The sequence below is a fragment of the Sarcophilus harrisii genome, chromosome 2, assembly GCF_902635505.1.
Source record: "Sarcophilus harrisii chromosome 2, mSarHar1.11, whole genome shotgun sequence".
NCBI classification, from domain to species: domain Eukaryota; kingdom Metazoa; phylum Chordata; class Mammalia; order Dasyuromorphia; family Dasyuridae; genus Sarcophilus; species Sarcophilus harrisii.
Window position 1 is genome coordinate 372,004,089 of NC_045427.1, and position 14,404 is coordinate 372,018,492.

The 14,404-nt window shown below is 34.6% G+C and overlaps 1 protein-coding gene across 2 annotated transcripts in view; it reads right to left on the minus strand.

Moving 5' to 3' along the window:
* Window positions 1–14,404, minus strand: part of SLC23A1 (solute carrier family 23 member 1) — a 30,678-nt gene that overhangs the window by 7,154 nt on the left and 9,120 nt on the right. For both annotated transcript variants that reach the window (XM_023504947.2, XM_023504942.2), the window contains exons 13-14: window positions 13,595–13,690; window positions 7,589–7,856 (exon numbers count right to left, since the gene is read on the minus strand). In XM_023504947.2, the coding sequence (XP_023360715.1) occupies window positions 7,609–7,856; window positions 13,595–13,690 (344 nt within the window). In that variant the 3' untranslated portion in view covers window positions 7,589–7,608. The remainder of the gene's footprint in view (window positions 1–7,588; window positions 7,857–13,594; window positions 13,691–14,404) is intronic.

Genomic DNA, 14,404 nt, shown 5'->3' on the forward strand with positions numbered 1-14,404 from the left:
TTTTAAAATTATTGGACTATCTAAAAGCCATTATTTAAAAAAACAAACAAACCAAAAAACCCAAACCAAGACATCTTCCAAGAAATTATCAGGGAAAACTGTCCTGATAGTCTAAAACCATTTGGTAAAATGGAAATTGAAAGAATTCACCAATTACTTGCTGAAAGAGATCCCATAAAGAAGGGAATATTGCAAGTAGCCAAAAAGAAACAATTCAATTATCATGGAGCCCCAGTCAGGATAACGCATGGTTTACATTAAAGGATCAGAGGGCTAGAAATATACCCAGCAAAACTGAGTATAATCCTTCAAGGGATAAAATGGATATTCAATGCAGTTAGAGGACTGCAACATTCTTGAGGAATAGAAAATTTTACTCTCAAATATAAAACTCGAGAAGATAAAAAGGAAAGGGAAGTCATAAGATACTTAATTAGATTAAATTTTAGAACATAAGCATAAGAACATTCCCGTTAGAGCAGTTAGAAATATAGAGAGCATGTGAGTTAAATATGAAAGGCTGATATCCAAAAAATAAAATTAAGGGGTGAGAAGAATGTATTGGTGAAAAAGGGAAAGGGAGAGGCATAATGGAGTTAATTATCTTATATAAAAGTGGCAAGAAAAATCTTATATAATGGGGGAGGAAAGAGGAAATTATGGAGTGAGCAAACCTTATTCTCATCAGAATAGGCTAAAAGAGGGAATAACACACTCAATTGGATATGGACATTTACTTTTTACCCTACAGGAAAGTAGGAAGGGAAGTGGATAAAAAAGAGGGGAACAATGATAGAAGGGAGGAGGTAGTCAAAAAGCAAAACACTTGAGGAGAGACAGGATAAAAGAAGAATAGAATAAATAGAAGAAACAAGATGAAAGAAAGTACAATTAGTAATAATAACTAAAAAAAAAATTGAAACAAGTTCTGATTTAAAGGACCCATTTCTCAACTATAAAGAACTAAATCAAATTTATAAAAAGAAAAATGAGCCATTCCTCAATTGAAAAATGATCCCGAGATATGAAAATTTTTCAGATGAAGTCATGAAAGCTATCTATTAACATGAAAAAATGCTCTAACACTCTAAAATGGCAAATGATGAAGGAGATGAGGGAAAAATGAGAATGTTATTTTGGTGGAGTTGTGAACTGATTCATCTGTTCTGTAGAACAATCTTATATAACAATTTTATAGCCCATAGGGCTATAAAACCATACTATACATACCCTTTTGGTCTGCATTCAAAAAGAGATTTAAAAAAAAAAAAAGGAAAAGGACACATATGTACAAAAATATCTGTAGCAGCTCTTTTTGTTGTGGCAAGGATTTGGAAAATGAGGGGATTTCTATCAATTGGGGAATAAGTGAACAAATTGTGCGGATTATAAGAAATGAGCAGGATGTTCTTAAAAAAAATCCTGGAAAGGTTTACATGAACTGATACAAAATGAAATGTATGCTGTACAAAATAACAGCAATATTTTAAGACACTCAGCTGTGAATGACTTGGCTATTTTCAGTAATATAATAACTTAATAACTCTGAAGGACTTGTAATGAAAAATACTATCTAAACTTGGAGAAAGAACTTATGATGTCTGAATACAGACTTTGTACTTTATGTTTCTGAAGAACTTTTTTGGGGATGTCTGTTTTCTTTCATACCATGACTGTTATGGAAATGTTTTGCATCACTACCCATGTATAACTTATAGTGAATTGCTTGCTTTTTCAGTGAAAGGTGGAGAGAGGGAAGAAGGGAGGGAATTCAGAATTATTTTTTAATAATATGTATTCCCCCAATTATATTTAAAAACAATTTTTTAACTTTCGGGTTTTTTTTTCAGTTTTGAGTCCCAAATTCTCCGTCCCATCTCTATTCCCTCCCTGAGATGCTAAGCAATTTTATATAGGTTAAACATGTGCAGTCATATAAAATGTATTTATATGATTCATTTTTCAAAGAAAACTTGGACAGAAAAAGGATAATAATATCCTTTACTCTGTATTATGGAATTCAGAGTTTTAGAGATGAATGTTAAAAAAATTGTTTTTATATGTAACTGGGGGAAAATAAAAGAAAGTGTTGAAAGTATAGAGAATTGGCAATACATATATACACATTATAACATGATAGAGTATAAATAACACTAGGAGATATCCCCAATTGGTAAGTAGAACGAACAATTTTCTTTTCTTTTTTTTTAATAAATTAACTTAATACACATTTCTTTCTGAATCATGTTGGGGGAAAAAGTCAGAACAAAAAGCAAAAACTATGGGAGAGAAAAAAATGAATTTTTATGTTGTAATGGTAAAAGAAGTACAAAAATTCGTTGAAGAGAGAACTCTTTATAAAGCAGAATTGGCTAAATGAAAAAAATAGATATAAAATCTCCCTGAACAAAACATTCCTCAAAAATTAGAATTGGGCAAGTGGAAACTAATGACTCTGTGAGACTTCAAGAAATAAGCAAGGTCAAAAGTTAAAAATCAAAATAGAAGAAAATGAGATTTCTCATTGGAAAAATATCTGACTTGGGAAAGAGAGGAGAGATAATTTGAAAATGGATTATCTGAAAATTATGAAAATTATGATCAAAAAAGGCCCAGACGTTTATTTCAAGAAATTGTCAAGAAAAACCTAATATCTTAGGTCCAAAGGATTAAATAGAAATTGAAAAAACTTCACTAATTACCTCTTAAAAGAGATCCCCAAATAAAAACTCATAGGAATATTATAGCCACATTTCAGAGTTTCTAGGACAAAAAGAAATTACTTCAAGCAGCAAGAAAGAAGCATTTCAAAACAGTGGAACCATAGTTAAATCACACAAGATTTAATGGCTTCCTAGTTTAAATAGAGGGTTTGGAATATATTCCAGAAAGCAAAGGAGCTAGGATTACAGTCAAAGTCACTATCCAGCAAAACTGAGTATAATCCTGCTGGGAGAAGGAGAATGGATATTTAGTGAAATAAAAAAACTTTCAAGCATTACTGATGAAGTTGAAGACTTACACGAGATTTAAGGTAAATGTGAAAGAGTAATCATAAAGAATTTAAATTATTTACATTCTTGTATGGGAAGGAATTTTATTATCATTAAAGCAAATAAAAGGAGTTTAAATAGATAGAATGAGGGCATGAGTCAATAATGTTGAAATAATAATATTTTTTTTTTGGCTGAGGCAATTGGGGTTAAGTGACTTGCCCAGAATCACACAGCCAGAAAGTGTTAAGTGTCTGAGGTCAAATTTGAACTTAGGTCCTCCTGACTTTAGGGCTGGTACACTCTATCCACTGTGCTGCCCCTGAAATTATTTTTAAAAAATGAAGATGCAAAGGGATGTACAGGGAGAAGGGGGAAGGTTGAAGTAAAATAAGGAAAAATTTCTCACATAAAAGAGGCGTGCAAAAAAGAGCTTTTAAAATGGTGGGGAAAGTGGCAGAGAGTGCTGAGGTGAGAAGTTGGCAGGCAATGCTTGAATCTCTTACTGGGATTGTTTAAAAAGAGGAAGAATATATACACACATAGAAATGTAACTTATCCAATAGGGAAATTGGAGGAAAAAGGATGATAGAAAGGGGACCAGGGATGATAAAAAGGGAGGGCAGATTAAGGGAGGCAATGATTAGAAGCAAAATACAATTTTGAGGAGAAACAGGATAAACAGAAAGAAGCAAGAAAACGGGATAGAGGAAAATACACAGTAATCATAATTCTGAATGTGAAAAGAATGAGTTCATAAAACCAAAGCAAATAGCAGGATGGATTAGAAATCAGAATCCAACGACATGTTATTTACAAGACACGCTTGAAACAAAAACACAAGTTAAAATAAAGGCTGGAGCATTATCACAGAATCTGTTGTTTCAAACAAATAAAAAAGCCAGGTGACAATCATGATCTCAGACAACAGGAAAGCCAAAACAGCCCGAATTAAAGGAAATAAGGAAACCACATTATGCTAAAATAAACCACAGACCAGGGCTTCTTGAACTTTCCATTCACAACTCCTTTTTGCCTAAGAAATTTTTATGTAATCCTAGGTGTATATAAAATAGACATCCGCGTCAAACATTTATTGATAGTCATAGTTTTGCAAGCCCCCCACATTCTCTTATGAGATCCCATATGGGGTCATGATCCACAATTTAAGAAGCTGGGCCCTAGACAATAAAGTAATATCAAAAATTTTTACAGCAAGTTTCTCTGATAAAGCCCTCATTTAAAAATATTTTTTAAAATGTTTATTTTCCTCAATTACATGTAAAAATAATTTTTGTTTATACGTGTACTTTTTTTTTACATACTGCCTTATGGATCATGTTGGGAAAGAAAAATTAGAAAAGGGAAAAGTCACAAGAGAAAAAAACAAGAAAGAAGTCAATATACATGTGTTGATTTACATTTAATCTCCATAGTTTTCTCTGTATTTAGATGTTTTACATCCAAAGTTTATAGAATTGCCTTGGATCACTGAACCACTAAGAAGAAGCAAATCTATCATTGTTGATCATCACACAATCTTGCTGTTACTGTGTACAATATACAAATAAAAAATGCTTGTTTTGCTCAACATTAGTTCAGGTGAATCTTTCCAGGCCTTTCTAAAACCAGCCTGTTCATTATTTTTTATAGAACAATAATATTCTATTTCTTTCATATACCATAACTTATTCAGCCATTCCCCAATTGATGGGCATCTACTAATTTTCCAGTTCTTTGAAAGGTCTCATTTTTCAAATATATACTAATGAAAGAGCCAAGTCACATTTCTAAAAATAGTAACCATTTCCCAGTTGATAAATGGTCAAGAAAAAGAAATCAAAGCTATTTATAATATGAAAATGTTTTAAATCCTTTCTGATTAGAGAAAAGTAGATTAAAAATTCTGAGGTATCTCACATCTGTCAGAAATAACAAATACTGGAGGAGATGAGGGAAAAATAGGTGCAAAGATCATTTGGAGAATGACTGAAGAGGTTGTGGCATTTGATTGTGATGAAATATCATTGTGCTATAAGAATTAAAAAAGGGAATGGTTTCAGAAAAACAGCAAGCCCTATATGAACTTATGCAAAAATAAAGGGAAAAAACTGGAGCATTTGTATACAGTAATAGCAATCTTGTAATAGTGACCTTTTGAATCTGTGAAAGATTTGGCTACTCTGATTAATTCAATGATCCAAGACAATTTCAAAGGACTCATGATGAAAAAATGCTATCTATCTTGAGAGAGAATTGATGAACTCAATGCAAATTGAATAATTTTTTCTTTATTTTTCTTTCTTTTTTTGAAAATATGGCTAATATGGAAATATTGTTATGCATGATTTCATTTGTATGAATGATATATTGCTTGCCTTTTCTGTGGGTAGGGGAGAGAGTGAGAGTGAGGGAAAAAATTTGGAACTTAAAATTTAAAAAAGAAAAGGTTATTAAAAATAATATATTAAAATATTAAAAATAGAGTAAGAAATGTACCACTTAAAAAAGGGCACTGTAGTTTTATCTTACATTATGGAAACTGGCAAGCATGACAAAAAACAGCCAGTGTTGAAGGGATCGCTAATGCATTGTTGATGGAGTTGTCGAGTTCAGTCCTCACTTGAAAAGTGTTTTGTAGTTATACAAGAAAAATAATTGTATTATACATGCTTTGATCCAGAAATTTCACTACTGGGCATATTACCTATATAATCAAAATAATCATAGCAGCAGCCTTTGTGATAGCAAAGTGGTCCCTTCAGTTGGAAAATGATTGAAAAAATGATGGCGTAAGGATGTTAAGGGCAGGATGTATTTGACAGTAAGAAGTTACACATAGGAAGAATTCAGGGAAGTATAGGAAGATTTCTATGAAGTGCTACAGAGCAAGTTAAGCAGAACCAAGACAACACCATACACAACCACAACTATGTAAATGGTCACTAAAAGCAAGTTGAACTCTGAGTAAAGAGGTAATGAAACTTCCCTCCCTGTCAAAGATCCAACTAGAATCTTGTTGAAAAGACCTATATAAAAATAAAAGGCATATAAGTTGATATACATTTTTTTTTAAGGTAAATGCCTATTGATGGAGTTGTGAATTGAGAGCAATTGTTGGGGAGCTGGAGAGCAATTTGGAATTATGCCCCAAAGGACTAGAAAACTAGAATCCAGCAGTGTCACTATTGAGCCTGTATCCCTAAGAGATCATAAAAAAAAGGAAAGGACCAACATGTAAAAGATGTTTGTAGTAGCCCTTTTTGTGGTGGCAAGGAATTGAAAACTGAATGGATGGCCATCAATTGGGGAATGGCTGAATAAATTATGGTATATGAATGTTATAGAATATTATTGTTCTGTAAGATATAATGAGCAGGATGATTTCAGAAAAGCCTGGAGAGACTTATATGAACTGATGCTGAGTGAAGTGAGCAGAACTAAGAGAACATTGTACACAGCAACAACAAGATTATGTGATGACCAACTACGAAAGACAGCTCTTAGTAAAACTGCGATCTAAGACAATTCCAATAGACTTGGGATTGAAAATGCCATATTTTCAGAATATGAACTATAAAGACTGAATGTAGATTGAAGCATGCTATTTTAATCTTTTTGGTTTTTCCTTTCTCATGGGTTTTCCCTTTTGCTTTGATTTTTCTTTCACAGAATTAAAAATTCTGAATTAGAATATTTAATATAGAAATCTACTTTAAAATGCTGTTGTGGGGAGAGGGATGGAAAGAAGGGGAGAAGAAAAAAATTTTGGGACTCAAAATCTTACAAAAGTGAATATTGAAACCTATCTCTACATGTAATTGGAAAAAATAAAATCCTATTGAGTGAAAAAAAGTAAGTGCCCCAGAAGTTTTAACCCTTTTGTTTCCAGAACTTATTCCCTGGGATTCTTGACAACTTTCTCAGCCATGCTTCACTTTTTATTGTAGATCCATCTACTCAACCTCAGTGCTCTTCATATTCCTATCCTTTCCTCTCTTCCAATTCTGGAACTATACTCTAATGAATTCTACCATTGTTGTGGAAGAGGTCTGTCTAGAAAAGAGTTTACTCTCATATAGTCTCACTCAGCATCCCAGTACCTTTGAGATAAAAATATCAGACCCTGCATCACCACTACTCTACGTTTCTCTCCCCTTGTTAGAATGTAAACTCCTTTAAGGAGTGAACTGTCCTTGCTTTTGTGTTTATGTCACAAACACAGTGTTTGGCACATAGTAAACACTTCAGTGTTTTTTTCATCCATTGGGGTAACTGAAATCATTTCATTTTGAATGATGAGCTCCTATTGCTGTTTACTATGACCACATGATCTCAAGGCAATGGGGACTTTTATACATTTGGCTCTATGAAAAGATGGCAATGTTAAGACTATTTTTCTTCTTCTCATGTTGTATCTGACCTGAAAATATACAAATAAAAATATTCCTGCTCTTTTCTGTGAAAAGTGTTCTTCCTAATACATCACCTACATTCTCCCTTGGATTGTTACAGTTAAGTCAGTCATTTGGATGAATTTTGGATCTTGAGGTCAGTATCTAGTGGAGTTTCAGAATAAATACATGCATCCCTACCTTTCTCAGAAGTTACTTTTTCAGACCTTGGTGCTCAGAGATAGGATGTCTGTGTTTTCCGGATTGTCTAATGGAGCAGAGGGCTGTTCTTGTGGTTTTGAAGAAAAGCCCTTGAAGACAGGACATATAGGGATGTACTTCAAGAAGGCCATCTTTTGGATTGTGTTCATACCAATAGGAAAGTCATAGCTCTTCAAACTTGCAGATGTCTCACTGTTAGAATGGGCTCCAGCTTTCCACTGTACCAGTCCCCTTTCTTCTGGGCTTCCTGTAAAAGAACAATATCCCATCTTCTATTTGGGTAACAAACTATATATTAGATTAGCCAGAACTGCCTACATTTTAGTTAAGAGTAACCCTGCCAGTAATGAATTGAACCAGCTACACCCAGTGAAAGAACTCTGGGAGATGACTATGAACCATTACATAGAATTCCCAATCCCTCTATTTTTGTCCACCTGCATTTTTTATTTCCTTCACAGACTAATTGTACACTATTTCAGAGTCCGATTCTTTTTGTACAGCAAAATAACTGTTAGGACATGTATACTTATATTGTATTTAATTTATACTTTAACATATTTAACCTGTATTGGTCAACCTGCCATCGGGGGGAGGGGATGGGGGAAAGGAGGAGAAAAGTTGGAACAAAAGGGTCTTGCAATTGTCAATGCTTTAAAATTACCCATGCATATAACTTGTAAATAAAAAGCTATTAAAGAAAAAAAAATGTAAAAAAAAATAAAATAATAATTAAAAAAAAAGTTACCCTGCCAGCTGAAGCAGGGATGTCCAGTATCACTTCTATTATTTATTATTATACTAGAAATTTTAGCTATAGCAATAGGAGAAGAAAAAGAAATTGAAGGAATTACCATAGGCAATGAAGAAGAAAATCTATCACTCTTTGCAGATGATATGATAGGATACTTAGAGAATCAACTAAAATCCTAACAGGAACAATTAACAATGTTGGCAAAGTTGCAGAATATAAAGTAAACCCACACGAAGCATTAGCATTTCTATGTGTTACCAACAAAGTCTAGGAGCAAGAGATAGAAACTGTATGAGCATAATTATAAAATACTTTTCATCCAAATAAAATCAGATTTAAACAAATGGAACAATATTAATTGCATATGGGTAGACTGAGCCAGTATTAAAAATGACAATTCTATCTAAATTAATTTATTCAGTGCCATACCAATTAAGCTACCATAACTTATTTTACAGAGTTCAGGAAAAAAATAGCAATTCATCTGGAAGAACAAAAGATCAAGGATATCAAGAGGTTCAAGGGGAAAAAAGGTAAAGGAAGGTGGTCTAGCCATACCAAATCTCCAATTATAATGTAAAGCAGTAATTGTCAGAGGAGTCTGGTCTGGCCAAGAAATAGAGGGGTGGATCAGTGGAATAGATTAGGTACACAATACATTATAGTAAATGACCACTGTAATGTAATATATAATAAACTTAAAAACCCAAGCTTTTGGAACAAAAACTTCATTAATTGCAAAAACTGCTAGGAAAACACAAAAATAGTATGGCAGAAACTCTATATGACCAACATTTCACACTGTATACCAAGATACAGTCAAAATGAATACATGATTTACACAAAAGGGTGATACCATAAGCAAATTAATAGAGCATGTAAGCTATGTGGGTAAATGGGGAAACTTAAGCACTGTTGGTGGAATTATGAACTGATCCATCAATACCACTCCTAAACCTGTATCCCAAAGAGGTTTTTTTTTAAGTGGGGGGAGGAGTTATGCATACAAAAATATTTTTAGCAGATCTTTTTGTGGTGACTAAGAATTGGAATCAAGGAGATGCCCATCAATTGGGGATTGGTGTTGAACAAGCTGTGATGTAATGTTATTATGCTATAAGATATGATAAGCAGGATGATTTCATAAAAACCATGAAAGACTTACATGAACTGATGAAGAGTGAAGTGAGAGAACAAGGAGAACATTGTAATAAATATAATGTAACAATAATATTATTATTTTTTCTGAGGCAATTGGGGTTAAGTGACTTGCCCAGGGTTACACAACTATGAAGTATTAAATGTCTGAGGTCAGATTTGAACTCAGATCCTCCTGACTTCAAGGCTGGTATTCTATTCACTGTACTACCTCGCTGCCCCAATAACAGTATTATCTGATTAAGAATTGTAAATGACTTAGGTATTCTCAGGGATACAGTGAAGCAAAATAATCTCAAAGGACAAATGATGAAGCATGCTATTTGTTTCCAGAGAAAGAACTGATATTGTCTGAATACAGACTGAGGATGCTAATTGTTTTTTACTTAGATTCTTTCTATCTTTCTCTTTTTTGTCTTCTTGTATAAAATGATTAATATGGAAATGTTTTACATAATTGTACATGTTATAACCTATATCAGATTGCCTACCATCTCAGAAAGAGGGGAGGGGAGAGAGTGATAGAATTTGGAACTCAAAACTTTAAAAAATATTTTAAAATTGTTTTAGCATGTAATTGAGGAAAAAATAAAAATATATTTAAAAAAAAAAAAAAAGAATAGCCTTACCAGAAGCAATTTCCTCAAAAGGCAGCAGATTTAAAATGCAGCCTCTTTCTAATTTTTAAGCTGATTCATCTGAGTAGCAAGAAATAGGAATGTGTTAATGATTCTTTTTCTAAAGAATGTTTTTATTTTATTTTCTCAATTCCATGCAAAAACAATTTTTAGCATTAATTTTTCAAAATAATTTTTGAATTTCAAGTTCTCTCTCTTTTTCCCTCAAGAAGTATAATAGATTATACATGTGTAGTCATGCAAAACATCAATGTTAATGATTCTGAAATATTTTTTATCATCATCACCCACAAATGTTCATTTAGCACCTACTTCATGATAATGTTCCAAGTGAATAGTTGGAAAGATAAATTATACAGAAACTCTACTTTTCAAGAAGTTTGAAGTCTAGATGGAAAGAATTATACATCCCAAAAGTACTGTGGATAAAAATCCACAGTAGAATTTACCAAGTAAATTTCACTGATGATCAGAGGAAGGTCAAAGACAGCTTCATGAAGGAGATGAACTATTTTGGGGAGGAAAAAAGGAAGCAATCTAGGCTGTGACTTGCCCAAGTTTATGCAAGTGTGTGAGGCCTGATTTGAACTCAGGTCCTCATGCTCTAACACCTATACAATCTTGCTGTACCAAGGAGATGAACAGTGAAAAAAGAGAGGAATGGATTCCAAAAGAGGAGAAATGGCAGAATAGCTAGGTGGGTAGGGAGCTGCCTTTACTGTGATGCGTTTGTGAAGATTCAGATTCCTCTGTAATTAATGCCCTCCCTACCCAAGCATCCTTGGACCTGCTGCTACTGTTCTATCACCCACATTCCTGCATTCAGTCTCTTACCTCTGCCATTTCTGCCTGTAATACCCTAACCCTATTCCTGTCCACCTCTAAACCTCACATCTCCTTTCAATTCTTTAGGAAGTCTCCCATCACTACTTCAGCTCATCCTCGCTGATGTCTTCCCCTCCACTGTGTTCCTCTGGCATGTACTATCCAATAATAATAAGTTTATATTGTACCTTAAAAAGTGCAAAGTATTAGTGATGTCTTCCCAAGGTTACCTTGTAACTGTTTTATATAAAGGCATAAATATTCTTGTTATCTCCTGTGGTAGAATGTAAGCTGTTGCCTAGCACGCAGCATACTGTCTGGCCTGCAATAAGCATTTAGAAATAGTACTTGCTGATTGATTGCTTTCCTTGCAACAAAATAGATAGAAAGCTTAGCTATTATTGCCCCCCATTTTACCAATAAGAAATCTGAGGCAAAGAAAAGTGAAATTTGAGACTTGCCCAATGTCATGTAGTTCATAACTGTCAGAACTAGGACTCATGTTAGAGTGAACAGGTATTCTTTCACTATATATACCATGGGGCCTGCCATTCTCTGTCTTCTACTGTTTCAGGTATACTTTGACTCTCCCATGAGACTGGAAAATCTTTTCTCTTCCTATCACATATAGTACTTAGCACAAGGTTAAAAACACAATATGTGCTGAAGACTTATTGCATTGGACCAATTATTGCACGAATGTGAAAAAATTGGCCTATATATCTATAGGCAGATATGAATTTAAAAAGGAATTAAGAGAATTCAGGGTGAGAGGATTTCAATGCAAGGTAAAGTGTTGACTTCTATGAAGGAGCAGAGGCATCTATAGGCACATCCTATGAGAATATCTGACTAAAGATTCTGGTCCACATTTAGTATCTCAAGCAGCTTCCATTTTCTTACTTTTCTTGTTCTCTCATAAATCCTGCTGCAGTCAGGATTCAGCTACTGCTTCCTGCCAGCCCTTCTCTCTGTGTGTCTCTTTCAGTGTCTGGCTCTGTTTCTGGCTCCCTCTCTTTTTGTTGTCTATATCTCTCTCCCCTTCTCCCCCTTCCTGTCTCGTCTGTCTTCTCTCTTACTTTCTCTGTTTCTGTATTTGTCTCTCTCCGTCTGTCCTTCTTTCTCTGTCTCTGTGTATCTCTCTCTTTGTTGTCTGTATGTGTCTTTCTCTCTCTCTCTCTCTCTCTCTCTCTCTCTCTCTCTCTCTCTCTCTCTTCCCTCCCCTTTCCCCTTTCTCTCTCTGGCTGATTGGGTACCATGGCAACAAGCCTGATGGAGCAACAGATAATTATATGGAACAGGTTTGTCCCACCAGATCCTTCCATATCTGGCAGTATTGAAAGGAGTCTGCAGTGAATCCTGCTATTCATCAATGATAATCACACAATCTTAGGGGTAAGCCCAGCAGTACTGGCATTCTGAGCAAAGACTCAAGCAGCATTAGAGGAAAATCCAACAAAATCATTTTATCTGTTTCTCTCTGAACCGTAGTATCCAGACTATTCCCTAGACAGAAACAAATCTTCCAAAGGGGCTATTCAGATTTTGGACCTGGGAATATCTGCAAGGCTAAGACACTAATTGGAGTCTTTATCTATAGGGTAGACTTCAGGTTTGTACTCCTTCCTTCCCTTCCCCCCACCCTGATTGATCCTGACATAGTTTTTTAGCTCTCTACAGTATGGATGAGGTTCTTTCATTCAAGTTCCATCTCAAATACCATCTCTTCCATGAAATCTTTCTTGACCACTCCAGTCTCCCTTAAGTGATACAGTAGAAAGGTTGGGGCACTTAACAATTACAGGATCCGATTTTGAATCCTCCTCTATTACTTCCTGTATGACCTTGGGCACAGTCTGTATTTCTGTTCTTGCTTCAGTTTCTTTAACTATAAACTATGTTGGGAAATGGGAGAAGATTGGATTAGATTCTCTTTAAAGTCCTTTCTAGATCCATACCCTCCTAGAAAGGAAGCTAGATGGCAAAAAGTCAAAGTTCTGGCTTGGAGTAATGAAGTTTTAATTCCTGCCTCAGACACATACTAGCTGGACAAGTCATTTAACCTCTACTTTTAACTTCAGTTTTCTTATCTGCAAAGTAGAAATAATATGAGAGCATCTACATCAAAGGAATGTGGTTAAAGCACTGTGCAGATATTAAGGTGTCACATATAGTTATTATTAATTATTATTATAATACATTTATAACCTTTGAAAAACATCTATGTATTTTATTCTATCTTGTCTGCTATCTCCTATTATTTCATATGTGAATTCTATCTCTTTAACTATTCTTTAAGCTCTCTAAAAACTGGGTCTCTCCAATTACCCTCAGAGGAATTGGGCATACAATATGCTTTTAGTAACTGTTTCTAGAATCTTATACTGTTGATAATGGAAGGTTTTAGATAATTATCTAATTTTTAAAAAATTTATAATTCATCTAATTTAGTCTCTTCTTTTATCGAGGAAGATGTAAGGTATTGTATGAATAATTTTGGAAATATGTTCTAAAACTAAGGGAACCCAATTCCAAGATTTCATGATTTCTATTCTCCCCTCCCCCATCCCTCTCCACTGTTATTCCTTGGGAGCCATGGGCAAATCATACCTGGGACAGTATTGTCTAAGATAAAGGCCAGACATCCACCCACGAACATCTCTGTTGTTAGCAGCACAGTCAAGATCTGGTCTATTTCAGGAATACCTACAGGAAGAAATGCAGATTTTAAGTTCTGGGCACTTTGATAGGCTGGGATTCTTAAGGTCATCCTAGCCAGCCCACCCTCCAAGGCTGTGACTGCCTCTAACCCACCCAGCCAGGCAAAGACTCTCCTCTTTCCCCTCTTAAAAAGTCCCAGCCTCCCAATAATTGCCAATTCCATTTTATCATTTCCTGGTTGTTCAGTTATTTGAGTCAAACTCTTTATGACCCCATTGGTCATACTTGGTTATTCTTGGCAAAGATAGTAGAATGGTTTGCCATTTCCTTCTCCAGTTCATGTAACAGATGAAGAAACTGAGGTGTACAGGACTATGTGACTTGTCCAGGGTAACATAATGATTAAGTATCTGAGGTCAGATTTGAACTCAGGAAGATGAGTCTCCCTGACTTCAGAGTCTGCATTATCTATCCACTTCAACACTTAACTGCCCACCCTACCCATTAGTAAGGAGTAAAAAGGCAGATAGTAGACTTAAACAGTACTTGGGCTTCAAAGAACCATGGATTAGATAATGGTGATTATCTACACCTTTGATTTATAAATGAGGAAATTAAAGCCCAGAGAAGATGAAAAATTTGCCTAAAGTCACATAAAGAAGCACATTGCAGAGTCAATAGTTGAATCCAGGTCCTCTAATCCTAAATTCACCACTTTTTCAACTAAAGCATCCAGCATTCTACTTCCTTCACCCTTTT